The 20,383-nt window shown below is 45.5% G+C and overlaps 1 protein-coding gene across 2 annotated transcripts in view; it reads right to left on the reverse strand.

Moving 5' to 3' along the window:
• The window catches only part of LAS1L (LAS1 like ribosome biogenesis factor), a 50,026-nt gene extending 40,987 nt beyond the window's left edge, over positions 1–9,039 (reverse strand). The window contains exons 1-6 of one of the 2 annotated variants that reach the window (XM_053374140.1): positions 8,903–9,039; positions 7,754–7,984; positions 5,435–5,560; positions 4,170–4,239; positions 3,897–3,978; positions 1,276–1,464 (exon numbers count right to left, since the gene is read on the reverse strand). In XM_053374140.1, the coding sequence (XP_053230115.1) occupies positions 1,276–1,464; positions 3,897–3,978; positions 4,170–4,239; positions 5,435–5,560; positions 7,754–7,935 (649 nt within the window). In that variant the 5' untranslated portion in view covers positions 7,936–7,984; positions 8,903–9,039. Of the gene's footprint in view, positions 1–1,275; positions 1,465–3,896; positions 3,979–4,169; positions 4,240–5,434; positions 5,561–7,753; positions 7,985–8,873 lie in introns of both variants that reach the window. The other variant, XM_053374139.1, reaches the window with a different exon arrangement.
• Between the last annotated feature and the right edge of the window lie 11,344 nt (positions 9,040–20,383).

The following is a 20,383-nucleotide window of genomic DNA, read 5'->3' on the forward strand; positions in this document are numbered from 1 at the left end:
GACTGGGAACAGTTGTGGACCACCGGTATGAAATTTACGGCATGTAATGCCTTAAGAGAGAATATTATGAAAATGATATACAGGTGGTACATGACACCAGTCAAGCTTGCAAAAATATATCATTTGCCCGATAACAAATGTTGGAAATGTAAAGAAAATGAAGGTACATTCTTTCACCTTTGGTGGACGTGCCCAAAGATTAAGGCTTTCTGGGAGATGATCTATAATGAAATGAAAAAGGTATTTAAATATACCTTCCTGAAGAAACCAGAGGCCTTTCTCCTGGGCATAGTCGGCCAATTGGTGCCAAAGAAGGATAGAACTTTCTTCATGTATGCAACAACAGCAGCAAGAATACTTATTGCAAAGTATTGGAAGACACAAGATTTACCCACCCTGGAAGAGTGGCAGATGAAGGTGATGGACTATATGGAATTGGCGGAAATGACTGGCAGAATCCGAGACCTGGGAGAAGAGTTGGTGGAAGATTGGAAGAAATTTAAAGACTATCTGCAGAAACACTGTAAAATTAATGAATGTTAAAATGATGTTGGATTGAAAACAAGTGGCATTAGCAACAAAGTGAATAAGAATATGCAAAAATGGATTGATAATGGATGAAAATATAGAGTTATAATAGGTTAAGATATAGAGTTAAGATAAATGAAAGAGGGTAAGGATTTGTTGATTTGATTATGTAAATGGGAATACAAAAAGGGGGTGTGTGAGGAGGTCAAGGAAACAAGCTAACGAGTTTAAAGATACAAAAAAATGGATTTGTTTTTAATTTTTATTTATTTATTCGTTTTTTGCATTTTGGATTTTTACTTTTCTTTTTTTATGTATTTTTGTATGTTTTTTTCTTTTTTGTCTCTTTCTTTTTATATGTTTTCTTTTTATTCTGTAAACCTTTGTTTTTTGTAAAATCTCAATAAATATTTTATTTAAAAAAAAGGAAAGGGTAAAACACTGGAGAATAAGTTCTTTGAATCTAATGGCAACACCTCCCCAACCCTTCAGAGTATTATAAGCTTCTTAGGGGCCCAAGGTGCCTAGTTTCATCTCCCCAATTTCCATTTGAATTGACAATTCCATGCCTCAACTTCTCTCACAGATGCAGACTTGTTACTAGGTTCATACCATTGACCTCTAGCTCCTTTTTTCTTCTTCTCTCTGTCCCCAGCTTCCTGCCTCAAGAAAACAATGCAGAAATCCAGGATTTTAGCATAGCTGTAATTGGGTGGCAGTGTGTATCCACATGGTGACTATACTCACCTTGAAACATCACATTTCCCTGACAGTCGAGGGACTCCAATTTTTCAGGCTCCGTTATACTGCTGATGAACCCGGTACCTGCTAGTGGTGATTCCTCATCCTCATCCTCTTCATATCCTCTTACTAGGTTATTGGCCAACTGGCGGCTCCAATATGTTTGCCGGAGCCATTCCAGGACAACATCACAGCCTGGAGGTAACAACACATATACAGTATAGAGAGGATAGTAAAACAAAGGCAGCCTGGTCAAGTGAAAGATTTACAAGTAATTTCTCATAACTGCTCCATACAAGGAAACATGTGCAGAGGGCAGCAAGAAGAGTGCATGTCTTTTCAGTGGCTGCCCCTCTGTTATGGAATGCTCTCCCAAAGGAGGTTCACCTGGTGCCAACACTATCAACTTTTAGGCACCAAGAAAATACATTCTTGTTCTTTCTAGAATATGATTCTTCACATGGTTTATTTGCTTAATACATCCATATACCACCTTCATACCAGTGGACTTATGGTGCTCTACAATGTAAAATAATGACTGTAACTAGCTTGGTGGATCACAACCTGGATGAGCTTGTTCTTAGACTTGTCTATGGAGGGAAGGTACTATGTAGAATTAGAATCATACAGTTGGACAGGAACAAATTTTTGCCCAGCATGGGGCTCCGCTGGAGCAAAAAGACAGGCTAGCACTTCCTCTCTTCCATCTACAGAGTGATGCTCTACAGTGGTACCTCGGGTTAAGTACTTAATTCGTTCCGGAGGTCCGTTCTTAACCTGAAACTGTTCTTAACCTGAGGTACCACTTTAGCTAATGGGGCCTCCTGCTGTCACTGCGCCGCCGGAGCACGATTTCTGTTCTTATCCTGAAGCAAAGTTTTTAACCTGAAGCACTATTTCTGGGTTAGTGGAGTCTGTAACCTGAAGCGTATGTAACCTGAAGCGTATGTAACCCGAGGTACCACTGTACTGCCTTCTGTTCCCCTACAAATGAAAACTCTGTCTGTCCAGATCTTCAGACCATCCAGTTTTTCTATTGGTGAAAGCATTTACCAAGCCCTAAATGCACAGCACCACCTGCTGGAAAAAATAAAGTACTGCACTTAGCGGTTTGGCATTTGGTGAGGCAGAGCAACCCACTGGGGCTGAAGATCAGTAGGTGAAGGTGTAATTAGAGTTAAATGTCTCTTTTGTCCCAATGTTATCTCTGATCAAACAGGTCCTCAAAAGCACGAGACTTGTAATGGTTCCACATGTATCTCCAGTACTCCTGGAGCTACATGCTGAGTGGGTCATGCCCAGAAAGCAAGGTAGACAGACTCTTTTCATGCCAGGTAATCCAAGCAGGGACACGGGTGGCACTGTGGTCTAAACGACAGAGCCTATGGCTTGCTGATCAGAAGGTCCTGCCAACCTAGCAGTTCGAAAGCATGTCAAGTTCAAGTAGATAAATAGGTACCGCTCTGGCGGGAAGTAAACGGCGTTTCCGTGCGCTGCTCTGGTTCCCTAGAAGTGGCTTAGTCATGCCGGCCACATGACCCAGAATCTGTCTGCGGACAAACGCCGGCTCCTCCTGTAGAGCGAGATGAGCGCTGCAACCCCCGAGTCATCCTTGACTGCACCTAACCGTCAGGGGTCCCTTTACCTTTACTCCAAACAAAAGAACTTTAAAGCTCCATAGTTTGCATGGAGTGGAGGGGATGCCCAACCAGTGGGCTAGCTCTGGAAGGCTAGTAATGGTCTGTAAGATCTCACAAAAGAGTATCCTAGAGCCAGCATGCTGAGCAGGCCTTGGCCCCCAAGGCAGAGAGCTTAAAAGCTTTTTCTATGCCAGGTAACTCTTATGTCTTGCTTGATTTGCCTTGTGCAATTTCAACCTGTCTGCCTTCACATGTGTCAGGTTGAAATTGTGAAAGTTAATTGCATGTAACACGCAATCGTACTGCACAGATTGTCAGCGAGACTGATAGTCCATCTCTATCACCTGCAGACCTTCTGCTCCCTTAAAGGATGCCGACCTTTGTCTCTTACTACCCCTTCTGCCTGGAAATACCTTTCCAGAATACCTCTATTCTAACCCTTCCTCAAAACACACTTCTTCCATGAAGCCTTTAGCAAACCCGCCCCCCCACTTACCCTCGTACTGTATTCCAGCTAAGCCTAAGTACACATAACTATACCCCCTTTTATACCCAGTAGATGGCTGTAATCTATGGGAGAGTCTTTCTTGAAAGTTCCAAAGAGCTCAGAAGCCCACTCTGTAGTAATTCAGTGCAGGGCTTTTAGTGTGGCTGCTTCTGTTCTGTGGAACAGTGTTCCTGCTGAGATATGATATGCACCCACTATCTGCACTTTCTGGAAGCAACTGAAGATATTTTTGTTCCCACAGGCTTCCCCAGCTGCATAAATGGATCTTTACCATGAGTCTTTACTTGTTACAGGTTCAGAATCATTTTAAATGTATTTGTTGTTTTCAGTTTTAAATTGATTTTAATTATTTGTAAATCGCCTTGTCACCTATTCTTCCCATTTACCCCTGCTTCCATTTCTCCAGGTGGGAGCCTCTAGAGTCTGGCCCGTTCTCCCACACAATGGGCACAGATAGCACTATATAAAACTGCACTCACCTTTTTGGCAAGCATCCAGGTGAGGTAGGTTGCCATGGGTCAAATCATGACGAAGGTTCACAATCCAGACTGGGATGTTTAGCTATAAAAGAGCACCAAATGGTCATTAACATCACAGGGGCAAGGGGTAGGACCTCCCTCACATTTGCTGGAGATGAATACTATCTGTGTCATCATTATCCAACTGCCTGCCTCTGTGTGTGTGTGTGTGTGTGTGTGTGTGTGTGTAATGTCTGTAGCCTGCAGAGACTTAATTCTCTGGAACCTTCCTACCTCTTTTGCTAGGCGTCTCAGTGGAATGATGACCGTTTTCTGCTTCCGCTCTGTGATGAGGTTCACAAACCTGCACATGAAAGAAAAAATTACCCAACTGATTCCAGTTTTTCATGATACATTTGTCTGAAAAAAATGTTTCCAGGAATGCAGTCAAAATATAAAACTGGAATAAAGCTTTATTTTGTTTTCCTGAACTGAACCTGAACTGTTGTTTGAAAATTTCCACTGAATGTGAATCCACAATAAATAAATAAATAAATAAATAAATAAATAAATAAATAAATGTTAAGTCAATAATATCTGATGTGGTACACTAAAGGGTATCATCAGATTTAATCAGCATGAGCACAATGTACATGTTTCTGACTGTAAGATTAAAATTAACATTTCAAATTTATTACATACTCAAAATTCTTTTAGACCTGTCAGCTTGCTCTGCCCCACAACACTAATCAAAACATGACTTAAATACTTAAGTTTGATTTCAAATTACAGCCACAGAATATCTGACTGGTAAATTCTTAATAGACGAATAAAGGGTCATCTTCATATATGAGGATCAGACTGAATCAAAGGCATTGTGCATTACCCTTTATACAATTCACCTAGGAACATATTGCTCTATTTATTTCAGAATTTTATAGAAGACCAGTCATATAATTCCAAAATTTGATGGCTGCTGGATAATGCAAACAGGTTTGTTGCCTATAGAGCAGCTTCATATGCGCTAGCATAAGAGAAAGTTGTGGGTGACATTTTTTATTTATTTTTTTGCCCCAGTGTCAGCTGCCAAAAAGATTATTTAATCTAAATGAATTGGGAAGCTTACACTTTATTTTTTTTTCTAATCTGCAGTTCTAAAAATGTGAAATGCCTTAAATCAATCATCTTGGATTGTCTGGTTTTGCTTTTATTATTTAAATCTAATTGAATGGCTGTATTAAAGCTAGAACTGAACCTGTTGGTTCCTATGTGCCAACTCAGTTACTAAACCTTTATTCACCTTAACTGAAATCAAAACAGAATTTCAGTTGTGGGTAAACCTGAGCTGGAGACAACACCCAAGAACTTAACAGTTGGAATTTTAACATATACTGCAATTATGAATTATATATATACTGAAAATGCTATAATGGTATGACAGCTTTCTACAAAGAAAGCCTAATCTCTCCCTGTTTAGCACTAGGGGTGTAGAATTACTGACTAGCACAAACACCCTTTCCAGCCCTTCAATCTTCCTTCCTCTGTCTACCTGTTCTTACCTCACAAGAGCTAGACCATACGTAAGGACCAGTTCATTGGATTTCAGAACACCAGAGGCATCTAGGAGTTTACAACGAATCAGATCCGCAGTGCACTCCACAGCTAATGGCATCCTATGCCCATACCTAGGTTTAAAGAGTGAAACACAGTGAGGTCAGGATTGTCTCCATTCTGAAGACAAAAAGCATATACCTACCTCCTAGAGAAGTTTTCAAACTCTGAGTTTAAGAAAACCCCTTCCTCAAGGAGACCTGTGAACTCATTGAACTGTGGAAAAGTGGCACACAAATAAAATTATTTAAGTATGCCATTTTTTTTCATCTGGAATTGCCAAAGATAGGTACTGTGTGAAATTGACCAGGATCTAGATCAGGGGTAGGGAACTTGTGGTCATGCAAATGTTGAATTCCAAATCCTATCAGCCAGCGTGGCCAAGGGATGACATGAGTTGTAGTCCAGCAACATCTGGAGTGCCATAAATTCCCCACCCTTGATCTAGATCAGTGGTTCTCAAAGGGTGTGGCAGCAGCGGAAGGTACATGTGGCAGGAAGATTCAAGAACATTCAAAGAAACATTTAAACATTTCAGTGCAGTACAGTATATATTAGACCTAATATAAATGAGATTACTCACATCTCTTACTGAGTCTGTACTTAAGATACATATGTAAGAAGCTCATTTATATTTATTATTATTATATTATATTTCGAGAATGATTCATGTTTCTTATGTAGCTGCATTGCTTTATATTTTCTGGATGTCCCATGATCATATTATAAAGTACCGTATTTTTCGCCCTATAGGACGCACCGGCCCATAGGATGCACCTAGGTGGTTTTTTTTGGGGGGGGGGAATAAAGAAAAAAAATTATTCCCCCCCCCCATGCGGGGCTGGGGAAGCCCGAGGTTCCCCCGACCCCAGAACAGGCTGCTATCCGCAAGCCTTCCCCCACCAGCCCCGAAAAACTCTGGGAGTATTCCCCACCTCCTGCAGAGGCCACGCGCTCTTTAAAGGGGCTGCGCGACTTCTATTGGCTCTTCTAGCCTGGGGATGGCTGCGTGCAAAGGAAGGATGTTCCCAAGCCAGAACAGCGAGAGGGAGGGCTCCCTCTAGCTCTTCTAGCTTGGGGATAGCTGTGCACAAAGGAAGGCTGTTCCCAAGCCAGAGCAGCGAGAGGAAGGGCTCTGTCTCGCTCTTTTAGCTTGGGGACGGCTGCGGGCAAAGCCTCTGCAGGGCAGTGGGGTGCCTTCACCCCACTGTCCTGCAGAGGCTAACAAGGCTGTTCCCAAGCCAGAATTCCCCCACCTCCCACAAAACCGGCGGAAGCCGTGCGCTCTTTAAAAGGGCTGCACGGCTTCTCTTGGCTTTTCTGTGAGGTGGGGGGATTCCCTCACCTCTCCCAAATGCCTGCAGAAGCCGCGCAACCCCTTTAAAGAGCACGTGGCTTCTCCTGGCTTTTCTGGGAGGTGGGAGAATTCCCCCACCTCCCGCAAAACCGGCAGAAGCCGCATGCTCTTTAAAGGGGCTGCGCGGCTTCTGCAGGCATTTGGGAGAGGTGAGGGAATCCCCCCACCTCCCTGAAAAGCCCGCAGGCTGCCATCCGCAAGCCCTGGGAGCCCGAGGGAAGTTGCGCCGGGCTCCCAAGGCTTGCGGATAGCTTCCTGAAGCTTGCATTCGCCCCATAGGAAGCACACACATTTCCCCTTCATTTTTGGAGGGGAAATAGTGCGTCCTATAGAGCAAAAAATACGGTATTCATGTTCTATGTTATAAAGCAAGCATTGATGAGAGCTGTTTCTTTTTGTTTTCCAATGCATTTCTTATCAATAAAAAATTTAGTGAGGTGCAAGCACATTTTTATTCTGAAAGTGTGGCCCAGAGAAAAAAGTTTGAGAACCACTGATCTAAATTCAAGAGAAAAGCCAAGAGCTTGGGACTGAGAAAAGAATAGGCTCTGCTAAGCAGAGGAGGAGTGGACAGAGGTCTTCACCCCTAGCAATCATAGGAAAGAGCAGAGCTTTCCAAACTGTGTGTCACGACACGTTAGTGTGTCAGTTGCAGTGTGTAGATGTGCCATGTGAATACTCCTCGCACTTCTCCCGGGACTGAAAGGGGATAGTTTAACCTTCAGTTTGCCGAATTACTGTGTCACAGAATTATGCATGTCTAAAAAGTGTGTCACCAACATGTGAAGTTTGGAAAGCTCTGGGTGGGATATAGTCTGACTCACCTTATCCCCTGCCACCCTTCCCTTGCACTTCAGGTACCTCCCCACACTGCTTGCTGCCTCTATAACCTGTTCACATTCCCTCTTACCTGCTTTTCCAAGCAGATATTCGGTCCAACGCATCCTGTTGTATCTCACGGTCCCCACAGTATAGGCCCACCATCACTTGGTCCCATTCAGCTTTGCTCTCCCAAGCCACGACACTCTGTGGCCTCTTCCGCCAAGACATCTGCTTCCATCCTGGGGTTGTGCTACTGGGACCACTAGCCATGCTGCGGCTACACTCTTCAACAACCTCCGCAGATCCAACACTATCAGATCTAAGGATAAAACAAAATCTTTGTGAGCTGAAACACCCCAAAGTCAATGTCTCATATGCGTTCTCAAGCTGACAAGTGCTGTCCCTACATCCCACACAAGTTCAAAGGTCAGCATGGACAAAACTGGCATTTACTCAACTTCCAGTAGGCAGCTGTGCTGCTCTGTTGCAGGGTAAGCCAAAGAACATCTTGAAGCACCTTTAACACAATCAAATTCATTAGCCTATACTTGATGCTGTTTTCCTGCATTTCTGCGGCGATCCTATATCCATTTATCTATCTAACCATACACACATAAATAAACACACCTCTTTGTGTGATGCATATATAAATATAAAAAGACACTTTTAAATATTCATACAGCTCTGGATCCAGGTAAGATCCTGTTAATCACTAAAATCATACACTGATGACAATTACTAACAGTTTTGCATGCGCACGCACACTTACACTCAAGTCTCTGCTGCTTTTGCTGCATTTACTCAGTAGCAATTCATACCTTCACATTATACATACATCACACAAAATACACAATATTTCAGATGTATACACTTAAACATATACACTAACACACATAAAGTTTATAAATTAGGATCACTATATTTAGTAGTATTTATGTGATTCTATGTTGTATTGAGCTGAACTACTGTAAGGCCGCCGCCAGCACATGGAACAATAATTCCTACGAATACATTCATATACTGTATTTACTGACGTACATACAACACACACGCACACACTGTGTGGCGATACCCGTGTAGAGAGGTGTTCCGATGCAAAACCACCACTTAGGTCCCCACCGCCGTTCTCTGCGCCCTATTTGGGAAGGGGGTGTGTGAGGGGCCTGTAACCACTCCACCCGCCCACCGACCCCGTCCCACACGTCCACCTTATGCTGAGCAGATCCGCCACACACACTTATATTCTGCGCCGAAGGGACCTGCTGAGAAGGAGCGAGACTCCCCAGCCCCTCCAAAGTCAAGAAGAGAGTAAGCCGACCGAGGGGAAAAGAAAACGAGCGGGAGACAAAGCAAGGCCAATTACAGCGGCAGGGGCGGGGCGAAGGAAGCGAGAGAGCAATCTGACTGGGTGCGAGGCGCCCCCTGCGACACGGAAGCGGATATGAGGGAGAGGGCATAGACATAGCTGCGGCAAGACTGTCCCCGGCGGCTGAGCTTCCGGGGCTTTCCAGGCTTGGTGTTTGTGGTTGCCGGTCTTCACCTGGGCGGAAGTGACGGTTGCCCATAGCAACGGCGCGAGATTCCAGGGTTTTAAGGGAAGCTGCGGTTGGGCGGAAGCCTCTATGTTTTCCTCAGGCGCGGGCGCAAGCGCACAAACATGCCATGCTCGCGTGAAAGGCGTCAGTACTGAGAGGTGACTCAGGTGGGTAAGAGATATAAGCATCTTACGAGTTTATTTAGGCTTCTTTCATTTTTTCATCCAGGCTGATGTACCTGGCTCTCCCCGTTCCCGATTTATATCCCCACGACAACCCTGTAATACCTCTGGCCGAGAGGCAGTAGCTGAGTGGGAATAGGGAACACTGGTCTCCTCCAGGCCCAACCACTAGGCCAAACTGCCTCTCACAGCCCAGATTCCAATGTCTCCCCTTCAGCTATTATTTGTGAGGAAGTCATGGCAGGGGATCTACTGCAACTGCTGTTGCTACACCAGATCCCTGAACCCCTCCATTGTTTTCAACAGTCCCTTCTCAGCCCTGCCCACACTATAACCTGGCAGTAATTTCCCTGATTCATAAGACTGAAACATGCTTTATACAAATGAATCCCCCAAATGCCTTTTGAGACCAAGCACTCAAGATTGTTTAGTGTGGCAGCACCTACACTTTGGAACTCTGCCTGTTGGGACCAAGCAGGCGACGTACTGTACTTGGCCATGAAGGTCGCCGGGTGATGGCAGGTCTGGGTAAATGTCCCCTCAGAATTTGAAAGTGCATTAAAAAACTGCTGACTCTTCCTGTTCAGCTGTTGCTTCTCCTATGCTGAAGATGCATCTTTAAACATGCCATGCTTACAGACTCCAGTACTCTCTAAGGAATTTTACAACAGTTAGGACTGGCAATCCTACCAAGGCCCCTGTCTCGCTATGAAACAGCGAGATTCAGAGGGACATGGAAATGATCGCTCCTGAGTGGTTTCTCTGCTACTGTGGAGCACATTCAGTTCCCCTGATACACCGCAGAGTATAAATGAGATGAAGCAGGCAGGCAGGATGACAGAGCATAGGTGGTGAAAGTCCCACCGCAAAGATATCCAAACACAGGCAATCATGCCTACTCTGTGACTGTGAAAACACAAAGCGGGCCTACTCCATTGCTTCCAAGTCATCATCAAGAAATCAGCTAGTGGAGTTTTTCAGGGTGGTCAGCAGGCTGTAGGCACCTATATCAGTGGAGTGGGCCCAGGACACTTCTGTGAGTTGCTTGCTAGGCACTTTGATGGCATTTAACAACTACTGCTCTGTCATAGATACCACCTTTTGGGACAAGGAATTTAGGGAGCCATTGTGAAACAACTGCAGGTGTTCCTGGAGAAAACAATATGTAGACACATTTCAATCTGGATTCAATCTGCTTTGGTCACCCTGGTAAATGACAACTATTTGGAAAGGGAGAATATGATCCTGTAGCTGTAACGAAATTTCTCAATGGCTTTTGATACCTTTAACCATGGTATCCTCCTGAACCATCTATGAGACATGGGTGTAGAGAAGAGATGTTACTCAGAAGAGTCTCTTCCATGCCATTCCTGGCCCCATTGCTGCACAACAGCCCTGCACTGCTTTCCTTAATAAAAAAAAGGCAGTTCAGCTACTTTAAAATAAATTGAAAAGAATAATTGTAAACTGAACATCCCACCCCCTCCACCTTTCCCCAACCTAAAGGCATAGTTCAGATGTCGTATAAGCACTGAAGTAGAGGCTGAATGTTACTAATATCAGCGTGAAGGAAAATACTAATGCAACCGTATATTATGGAATTTAGCAAGTACAGTGCTCTTCTACCTGGTCGTTTCTGGTATTGCCCCTTTTTAGGTCACAGCCTTAGAAAAGGGAGGAAATGACCAATTAACAACCAAACCTAGGCATCTTGGACCAATGTACCTCACACCTCCAACCAACCCATTGAAATTTCTTTAGAGTTCAAAGTCAGTTCCCCAGCTCCTTGCTTCTCCCTGAAAATAAATTAATGTGTTTGCCCACTCTGACTTTAGACCTCCAGTAGCATGGTTCCAAGCAGCAGCAGCAACAGGAGGAGGAGGAAACAGTGACCTTGCAGGACTCAAAAACTTCTCCAAAGCAGCACTAAGGAATATTTTGCATGGGAGAAATAGTGGACTGGAATACTGTGTAGTGGGGAAAATAATAATAATAATTTGTATCCCGCCCTCCCCAGCCGAAGCTGGGCTCAAGGGTGTGTGTTTGATATGCAAGTGGGAAGCAGGTGGGGAAGGGCTAAGTAGGCAAAAGATCACTATTAACCACCAGTACAACCAGGGAAATTTCATCACTTGATATGTTCCATGTTGCAGACCAACCATATTCATGGCCCTCTGCCCCGCCTGGTCTCACACATTTTATTAAGAAAGTGTTCCTGGAAGTGTGGCAAAAAAAACCCTGTCTATCCCACCGCATAATGAAGGAAAAGCTGAAATGCACAAGTGTATACTATAAAGACAGCATCTTGTTTAAATACCTACTATTAAAAACCATGATGCCCTTGGGGGTCTTCCATTAGTTTTTTGATCAGGCATAATGGGATTAGTAGTAAACTAGAAGCCTGCAAAAAGCATTTCCAGTTTATTCCCTTTGTGCCTCACTAAAGGGATTGAGCATAGCAGGGCAGGAACCAAGGAAGGATGTACAGCAGCAGATTTACATAAAGGCTGCATTCACACTATGTATTTAAAGCACATTTAAAACATTCTACCCCTCTTCCTCCCCCCAAAAAAGAATCCTAGAAAGAGTTGTAGGGTGCTGAGACCTGTGAGCTCTGAACTATTGTTCACAGGATTCTTGGGGGTCATAGAATCATAATTATAGAGTTGGAAGGGACCTCAAGAGTCGTCTAGTCCAACCCCCTGCAATGCAGAAATATCAGCTAAAGCATCCATAACAAATGGCCATCCAACCACTTCCTTTGTTATACTAAGAACCCTACAGATTTGACTCACCAAGAAGCTGGCCTGGCTTCCTCAACAATTGAATCCTCGCATTAGATTTTTAACCCTTGTCAAGTTCAGGACCTCAAGAATTATAAGGGACTCAGACATCATGCAGTCTAATCCCCCAAACTTACAACAAAACAAACAAACAAATGTTTCCACCTCCCTGTAATGAATGCATTGCCAACTAAATACAGTGGTACCTCGGGTTACATACACTTCAGGTTACAGACACTTCAGGTTACAGACTCCACTAACCCAGAAATAGTACCTCGGGTTAAAAACTTTGCTTCAGGATGAGAACAGAAATTGTGCTCTGGCGGCGCAGCGGCAGCGGGAGGCCCCATTAGCTAAAGTGGTACCTCAGGTTAAGAACAGTTTCAGGTTAAGAACAGATCTCTGGAACAAATTAAGTACTTAACCCGAGGTTCCACTGTATCTGGCATGTGCCCTTGTTTTAAGAGAATCAGCTATGACCGAGGAGCCCAACTCCTGGAGAGTTAACTCACAGGTGTGGCCTGGCTGGAGGACTTTAATTTCTACTCTGTGCAGGTTCCGAGGCCTCATCAATAATAAAGTGCAATTCACTGTCAACTAAGCTTGTGTTACGTTCATACATAAATAGCAGAAAGTGCCCCCCGCCCCAGTAGTCATTTTTATCTGCTCTCAGAAGGTGGGGTATTAGCAGCCCAGTAGAGGGCATTCTCTGGCAGCTCTATGGATGTATAAATCCCTCCCCAAAGAGCTAAATCTGGCACCTGCATTATATAGTTTTTGTGGTATGCTGAAGACACAGGTCTTTAACCTGTCTTTGTCAGCATAGATTTGTGTTTTCAAGACCCATCCTGTGACTGCAATTTGTTTTAACTGTTTTTAATACTGAATTTTAGCAAGACAAACAAGCCATCCCTTCCCTTGTCTGGCTCTTTTAAATTTGTTTGTAAATTCGGATCGAGACCTGAATAACAAGGAATGGTATGGCATCTTTTGACAGGGGCCCAGGCCACAACTGCCAAGTTCTGGAAGGCTTTTGATCTCAATAATCTTGATTTTTGCTATTCCAAGGCTTGGCCCTTCTTGAAAAGATCTTGCATAAGCAAAAGTGCCCAGGGGCATAAGTGTTCAAGATCCCTTCTTTGCCATTTGATCTCATTTTATTTTTTTATATACAAACACAGCGACTCAGGAATGTCAGGTACCACAGATCTATACAAGTGTCCTAATTTATTACAGCCCAGTGTTGTTTATTTCTTTGAAATGGACTGAGACCATGGAACCCTTCGGTAATTACAGACAACACATCCTTTCCCTCTCAGTATGCTTTATTATTAGCTTAGTAAATCACAGCTGCATTCTACATTTCTTTATTGACAATTGTGACAACTAATCTTTGTTTTTAAAAACCAATCTTTTATTTATTTTTTCTGTACAGTCATACCTCGGGTTAAATATGCTTCAGGTTGAGCATTTTCAGGTTATGCTCCGCGGCGACCCGGAAGTAATGGAACGCGTTACTTCCGGGTTTCGCTGCATGCGCAGATACTCAAAATGACATCATGCGCGGACGCGGCGAATCGCAGCACGCGCAGATGTGGGTTGTGTTCGCTTAAGGATGCGAACGGGGCTCCAGAACGGATCCCATTCGCATCCAGAGGTACCACTGTATTTGCCTCTTGTTGTTAATGAAAATACTTTGAACAAAGATTGAATTTTGAATTGTCATAACCCACCCTGGGTAGGCTGGTGAACGTGTGGTGACAAATTTTATCCCCATCCCTGACTTTTTCCTTTCAAAGTCATGTCTGTTCCTCCTCCCCACTTTTGCTTCAGGCCCCAACCATTGCTGCCAAGTGGCCCTTAGATGGTTGTGCCATGCAGCCTGCAGACTGAAAAAGGTTTCCCACATGTGTTCTAACTGGAGAGGCAAGGAATTGAACCTAGAACCTTTCACATGCAAAGCATGTACATTAACACTGTCCCCCTCCCCCGACCCTTTCACCAGAAAACCACATAATTTCTCTCACAGTACTAGCAATCCAGGGGATGCAGAACTCTGAGAGACTTTCATAACTGCATGCCACTCTGCTGCAGAGGGATCTTTGCTCTGCTGGCAGCAATTGTTTATTATCCTTTTGGTCAGAGAGGGCTGCATGACTTCAACCTGTTATTGTGCACGTTTCGAAAGCAGGAACACTTGATCACCAGTGTCAGAGAGTGTCCCAAAAGGTGGGCTCAGAAGATAGTTCAGTACAATTAAATTAAATTAAATTTGTCTTTAAATCTGATTTAGGCAGGCACGGCTCTGTGAGAGAGATTACAGCTAATGTTTATTTGCCAGCCAGGGAAAGTTTTTTCTTCTTTTACAAGCCCAAGAGGCTGCAAAATTGAAAAAGGCCTCCTAACAAATTAATTAGTCTTTAAGCATCCTTCAGCTTTTTGTAGGTAACACATTAGACATGTGGGGAGGACAAAGGAGGAGGCTCCTCTGTAGCAGAATCCCTTTTTCCTTCTGACTCTTTGGAGACAATGACAGCAGCACACAGGTTCCTTGGGGGTGAATGTCGTTTGCTGCCAGCATTGGCCAAGGCCAATTAAGGATGATCAAAAGCTCCTTCCTAAAAATTCTAGCCTCCAGCTTGTTCATAATCAAATTAAACCATAAAAACTGCATTTAGCAGTCGATTTTCTGGTCCTTTGAGGTGCTGCTGCTGGAGTTGGGCAGATGTAATGTTCTCAGTCCCTTCACCCTGGGTCAGAGATTGGGACTGCAATCTCTACATGGTGGCAAACCATGAGCTCCTTGGAGAAAAGGTGGTGTGTAAATGCAAATGATTATTATTATTATTATTTGTGTGCATAAAGCTTGTGCAGAGTATGCCTGGTTTTATTGATCATGTGTTCCGATTTGTTTGTCAGGAGGTTATATGACAGTGAGCATTCAGCCTGATTTGTTTGTGCTGTGTTTATACATCTTCCTGTTATTCATTCATCCAATGACTCCAAGGTTGCAGGTTCGATCCCTGTATGGGACAGCAACATATTCCTGCATTGGAGGGGTCCAACTCTACAATTCTCTGATTCTATCATCCACACTTTCAGAGCATTTCCCTGTCACTTTCCTAACTACAATTAGTCATGGTTTTTAAAAAGTGAATTTGTTGTGTTAGGATGACAGAGAACTTTAATACATTTTAATTACACAAATCAAAATCTTCAGTATTCCCTTGAATCCCCCCGGCAAAATATTGACAGCTGACCTTAAATACAGAGAGTATAGAGCAAGTCCTATTAGTGGGACATACCGCATTTTTCGCTCTATAAGGCGCACCCGACCATAAGACTCCTAGTTTTAGAGGAGAACAAGAAAAAAAAAATTCTTTCCCTCTCTGTGCAGCACCTCTCCAGCAAAGCAGGAGGAGAAATGGAAGGGGCTCCATTTCTCCTCCCGCTTCGCTGAAGGGGCGCTGCGCAGAGAGGGAGGTTCCTGCTGCGCTCAAGAGGCTTCGGGCGGCTATCCCTGAAGCCAGGAGAGCAAGAGGGATCGGTGCGCACTGATCCCTCTTGCTCTCCTGGCTTCAGCGAAAGCTGCGCAGCCTGCATTCGCTCCATAAGATGCACACACATTTCCCCTTCCTTTTTAGGAGGGGGAAAGTGCGTCTTATAGAGCGAAAAATACGGTAATTCTCAGGAAATATGCAGGGGTTTGTGCTGGACAATTATGTTGGCCATATGCTTCTCTTTGCATTGGACAAACCTATCTTTGAAGGCATCCTACTTTTCAGAATAAAAAGAAATCCCAACATTCCTGACCATTGGCCATGCTGGCTAGGGCTGATGGGAATTGTAGCCCAACAGTGTCTCAGGGTCATCAGCGTGGTACAGACAATACTGGGCATGGTGGATCAATGGCTTGACTCAGAAGCTTCCTATGTCCCTGTGCACATTTGACAATCTGCCCAATGAGGCCTTTTCAAGCATTATACTACCACATGGAGCCTCCACCACATAACAAAAACAAGAGCTTTGTGGCATCTTAACATATCTTAACATAAACATTATGGCATAAGCCTGCATATGACAGAGTGAACTAGCCCTGTAGAAGCTTGTGTCATAACAAAATTTCTTAGTTGTTCTCTGTTGTTTATTCTGCAGCCCACTCACATAGCCTGCCTCTTTGGAATTCGTTATGCAGACACATTTCCAGTATGGCTGTCATTGTGTTTGAATTGTAGCATTGTAGTCCATTCTGTTGTTCTTGAGTTACACAAAATGCAGCCATCCTCCCATCTGATTGAAATGCCAGGCCCCTCGCTGAATGATGATTTAATAAGTTCCATGAGCAATCCTGGCCGTCACAGCAAATTTCAGCAACGGAGTGGTGTGAATCAGCAATGGAGAAGCAAAACGCACCAAAGAGCTTTCATTTCTAGGCCAGGTTCTCAGCCTTAGTTGCTGGAAGGATCTTTCTTTTTCCTCCCACCATTTCTCCTTTTTGAACAAGCTCAACATTTATTGGCTATGTGGATGCAAAGTGAGCTAACTAATAGGTTAACACCCTTCAGTTAAGAAGAAACACTCATCAATAGTGCTTGTTTTTTGTTTTTTAAAAAAGACAAATAAAAATTCCAGATTTTTTTTTTTTTTTAATTTAAAAACAAGCACTTACAAAAACTGTGAGTAGCAGGCAATGGCCTCATTTGGATGTAGCGGTAAATTATGATTTAGTATTAAATAGGTTTGTGATATCTTGATGAGCAAAAAGGGGACACATTTTCTGTGACACATTTGTAGGTGGGCTGGGGAGGGGAATAGTAGTAATAAGATAAAAGGTGTATTGAAATATTTAATAATGGTAATAAAAATGAAAATGAATGTAGAAAATGAAAATGGAGAGTGATAAATAAGAGATGTCAGTTAAAGTGGAGTAGGAGGAGAAGGGGAGATATAGTTAAAAGAAGAAGAGGATTCCCCCCCCCCCAAGAAATGGAAGAAAAGAGGGGAAATGGTTAAAAATACAAAAACAAACCAACAATAGGGAGGATTATTTTTTAAAATATATATATAAGGATGGGGATGGTTACTGCTGCATCCAGAAGTTGGAGCCATTACTGAGGCAGCATCCTTGAGAGCTCAGGCCTTCCCCATGGGTGCTGGCATATTCGGTCTCCTCTGCACTCATTCACCAAAATAATAATAATAATAATAATAATAATAATAATAATAATAGACCAAACCAAGCAACTGAAGGCAAAACAAAACAAATTACTGATGGGGGGGGTCTGATCCGTAGTAGCAGGCAGCTGTGGTCCTGGGGAAAGCAGTGCCAGGAGCCACTGTGCTCTCTCCCCAGAACCTCGCCGGTCTCATTTTGCGGCCTCAACTATCTTGCGGTGGGTTGGCTCTCTCCAGCAGCACAACCATTACGTCCCTCACACACCTTCATAGATTACTGGGCTTGGAGCATGTTGGGACCACGCAGGAGCACCCTAGGGATGTGGCTAGGGCTTCCCTGCACACCCAAGCCCCACTAGAGCAGTGGCGTAGCGTGGGGGGTGCAGGGGGGGCTGGCCGCACCGGGCGCAACATCTGGGGGGGCGCGCGCTCGCCGCCTCCAGAGTCGCCGAAGAGCCTCGGGCGCAGGCTATAGCACAGCCCCATGTCTCGGGAAGGAGGAAGCCCCGGCCATGGGCGCTGCCCCCAGGTGGTGCAGCAGGAGCCAGGCGGCGAAGGGGAGCCCAGGGGAGTGGAGGCGCCGCGGGGACACGGCTCGGGAGCTGCTGCTGAGGAGCCAGAACATCGTCCCCGGGAGGAGAGGAGGAGCGGTGGCGGCGGCAGCTGCTACTGCAAAGCAGGGAGAGGAGGAGGAGGCGGCAGCGGGGAGCCGGGAAGGGAAGTTGCTGCTGGGGATGAAGAGGCGGCAGTGGCGGGAGGCGGACTTCTTTCCCTCTCTGGTGCTGCTGCTGTGAGGCGCTTGCCAGCCCACCGGCCCCTCCTGAGCGGGATATGGGTGGGCGGACGGGGTGGGTGGGGGAGAGGCGCCGGGCCCGCCTCGTGCCCTGACAGGAGCCGCCACTGCGCCCGCGGGTGCCCTTGACGCAGCGCCCCTCATGCCGCCTCGAGACTGCCCCTCACTCCGCGCTCGGCTTCAGGGCTGTCTTGTGACTAGGGGGCGGCGGAAAAAGGCTCTGAGGAGAACCTCGCTCGCTGTCCCGCGTCGCTTTTCCTCACGTCGTTTTCCCTTTCCCTTGAGGGGACGGGGAGGTGAAGGGAGCCCGCCTTCCGCCTCGCACGTGGCGAGTCGTCGGTGGAGGTAGAGAACCCACGCACATTAGATAATAATAATAATAATAATAATAATAATAATAATAATAATAATAATGGTTTGAAATTTAAGACTCCCCCACCAAGGAAAAGGCACTTTCTTGCCCTGCCCGTGGACCAGGAGGTCATGGCGGGCGAGGCCTTCAGCACCGGGGCCCTTATTTGCGCTGCCAGCCTGACCTTCACCCTCTTACATATAGAGAGGAAAGGAGACACGGAGGTGCAAAGGCTTGCGGGGCAGAAGTAAGCCCTGCTGAGTTCATCAGGGGTGCCAACGTGAATACAGTATGATATTGGGGGGGGGGGAGGCAGGTAAGCCCCGCCCTGCATAGTTGATCACATTGGCAATGCCCATCAACTGGGGGACTGGCCCCCTCAAATGTTTTATTGGGGGGCCTGAAGCAGTGGCGTAGCGTGGGGGTGCAGGGGGAGCGCGCTCGCACTCGAGTGCTAAAATCCACGGGTTAGGGGGCGCAAATTACTTGCCTTGCCCCGGGTGCTGACAACCCACGCTACGCCACTGCACTAGAGCAAGCCGGTTCCCAGCCGGGAAAACCCTTTCCCCTGTGCTCCTCCTGCTCCTCCATGCCCTGGTGCCAGTCATGCTTCTCCGGCTGCTGCTGTTCGTCCTGCTTGGTCTGGGCCAGGTACCATGGCCGGGAGGTGTCTCAATAACCTGGGGAGCCTTGGCGGTGCACAGTGGTAGCAGCCATTTGGAGGAGGAGGAGAGGCCATAGGTGCAGGTATAGGAAGGAGACCCGTGGTGCCTATACAGTGGTACCTCGGGTTACAGATGCTTCAGGTTACAGACGCTTCAGGTTACAGACTCCGCTAACCCAGAAATAGTACCTCAGATCAAGAACTTTGCTTCAGGATGAGAACAGAAATCACACAGTAGCAGCGCGGCAGCAGCAGGAGGCCCCATTAGCTAAAGTGGTCTTTCAGGTTAAGAACAGTTTCAGGTTAAGAACAGACCTTCAGAATGAATTAAGTTCTTAACCTGAGGTACCACTGTATAAGGTGCTGAGCAAAGGCCCCAATGGCGATGGAATGGCGGGGGTGCAGAGCGGGAACCCTGCTTCTGCAGCCCTGAGCACTGTGCAGCTGCAAAGCACACTGCTTACCTGGGTGTGCCCTGCTGGTCATTGTGCTCCTCAATGGCAGCATCCTTCTGGAGTGGGGCTGGCCTCCCCTGCTGGCAAAGGGAGAAGAAGACAATGAAGGCCATAAGGCTCCTGCCTCTACTGCTGAGTTTGGCCTGCTACCAAACCAAAAAACCCTGAACATTTTGCCAAATTTTAAAAATACCTTAGTTTTTGCTCTATAAGACTCACTTTTTCCCTCCTAAAAAGAAAGGGGAAATGTGTGTGCGTCTTATGGAGCGAATGCAGGCTGCGCAGCTATCCCAGAAGCCAGAACAGCAAGAGGGATTGCTGCTTTCACTGCACAGCGATCCTTCTTGCTGTTCTGGCTTCTGAAATTCGGAATTTTTTTTTCTTGTTTTCCTCCTCCAAAAACTAGGTGCGTCTTGTGGTCTGGTGCGTCTTATAGAGCGAAAAATACGGTACTCCTGGACACAAATTTTACTCCTGAAAAAGAGGACATGTCCAGTGAAAACCTGACATATGGCAATTACATGACTAGGCCACATGCTCCTCTTTTCCACTCTCTTCCCTTGAAGGAGGGCTCCAATGGGTTAGGGAGGTCTATGCTGTAGTTGAGGCAACCTGACAGTGAGGGTCCTGGGGATGATCCAAGCATGGGGTTTCCCCCTCAACCCACTCTCCAACTCACCCATCTCTGCAACAACAGCCATGACCTCTGCCACCCTCGCCTCTCTACAACTGTTGGAGCATTCCTTGACACTTCCATGGTGCCTCATGTACCAGCTTCC

Source organism: Podarcis raffonei, chromosome Z, assembly GCF_027172205.1.
Source record: "Podarcis raffonei isolate rPodRaf1 chromosome Z, rPodRaf1.pri, whole genome shotgun sequence".
NCBI lineage: Eukaryota > Metazoa > Chordata > Lepidosauria > Squamata > Lacertidae > Podarcis > Podarcis raffonei.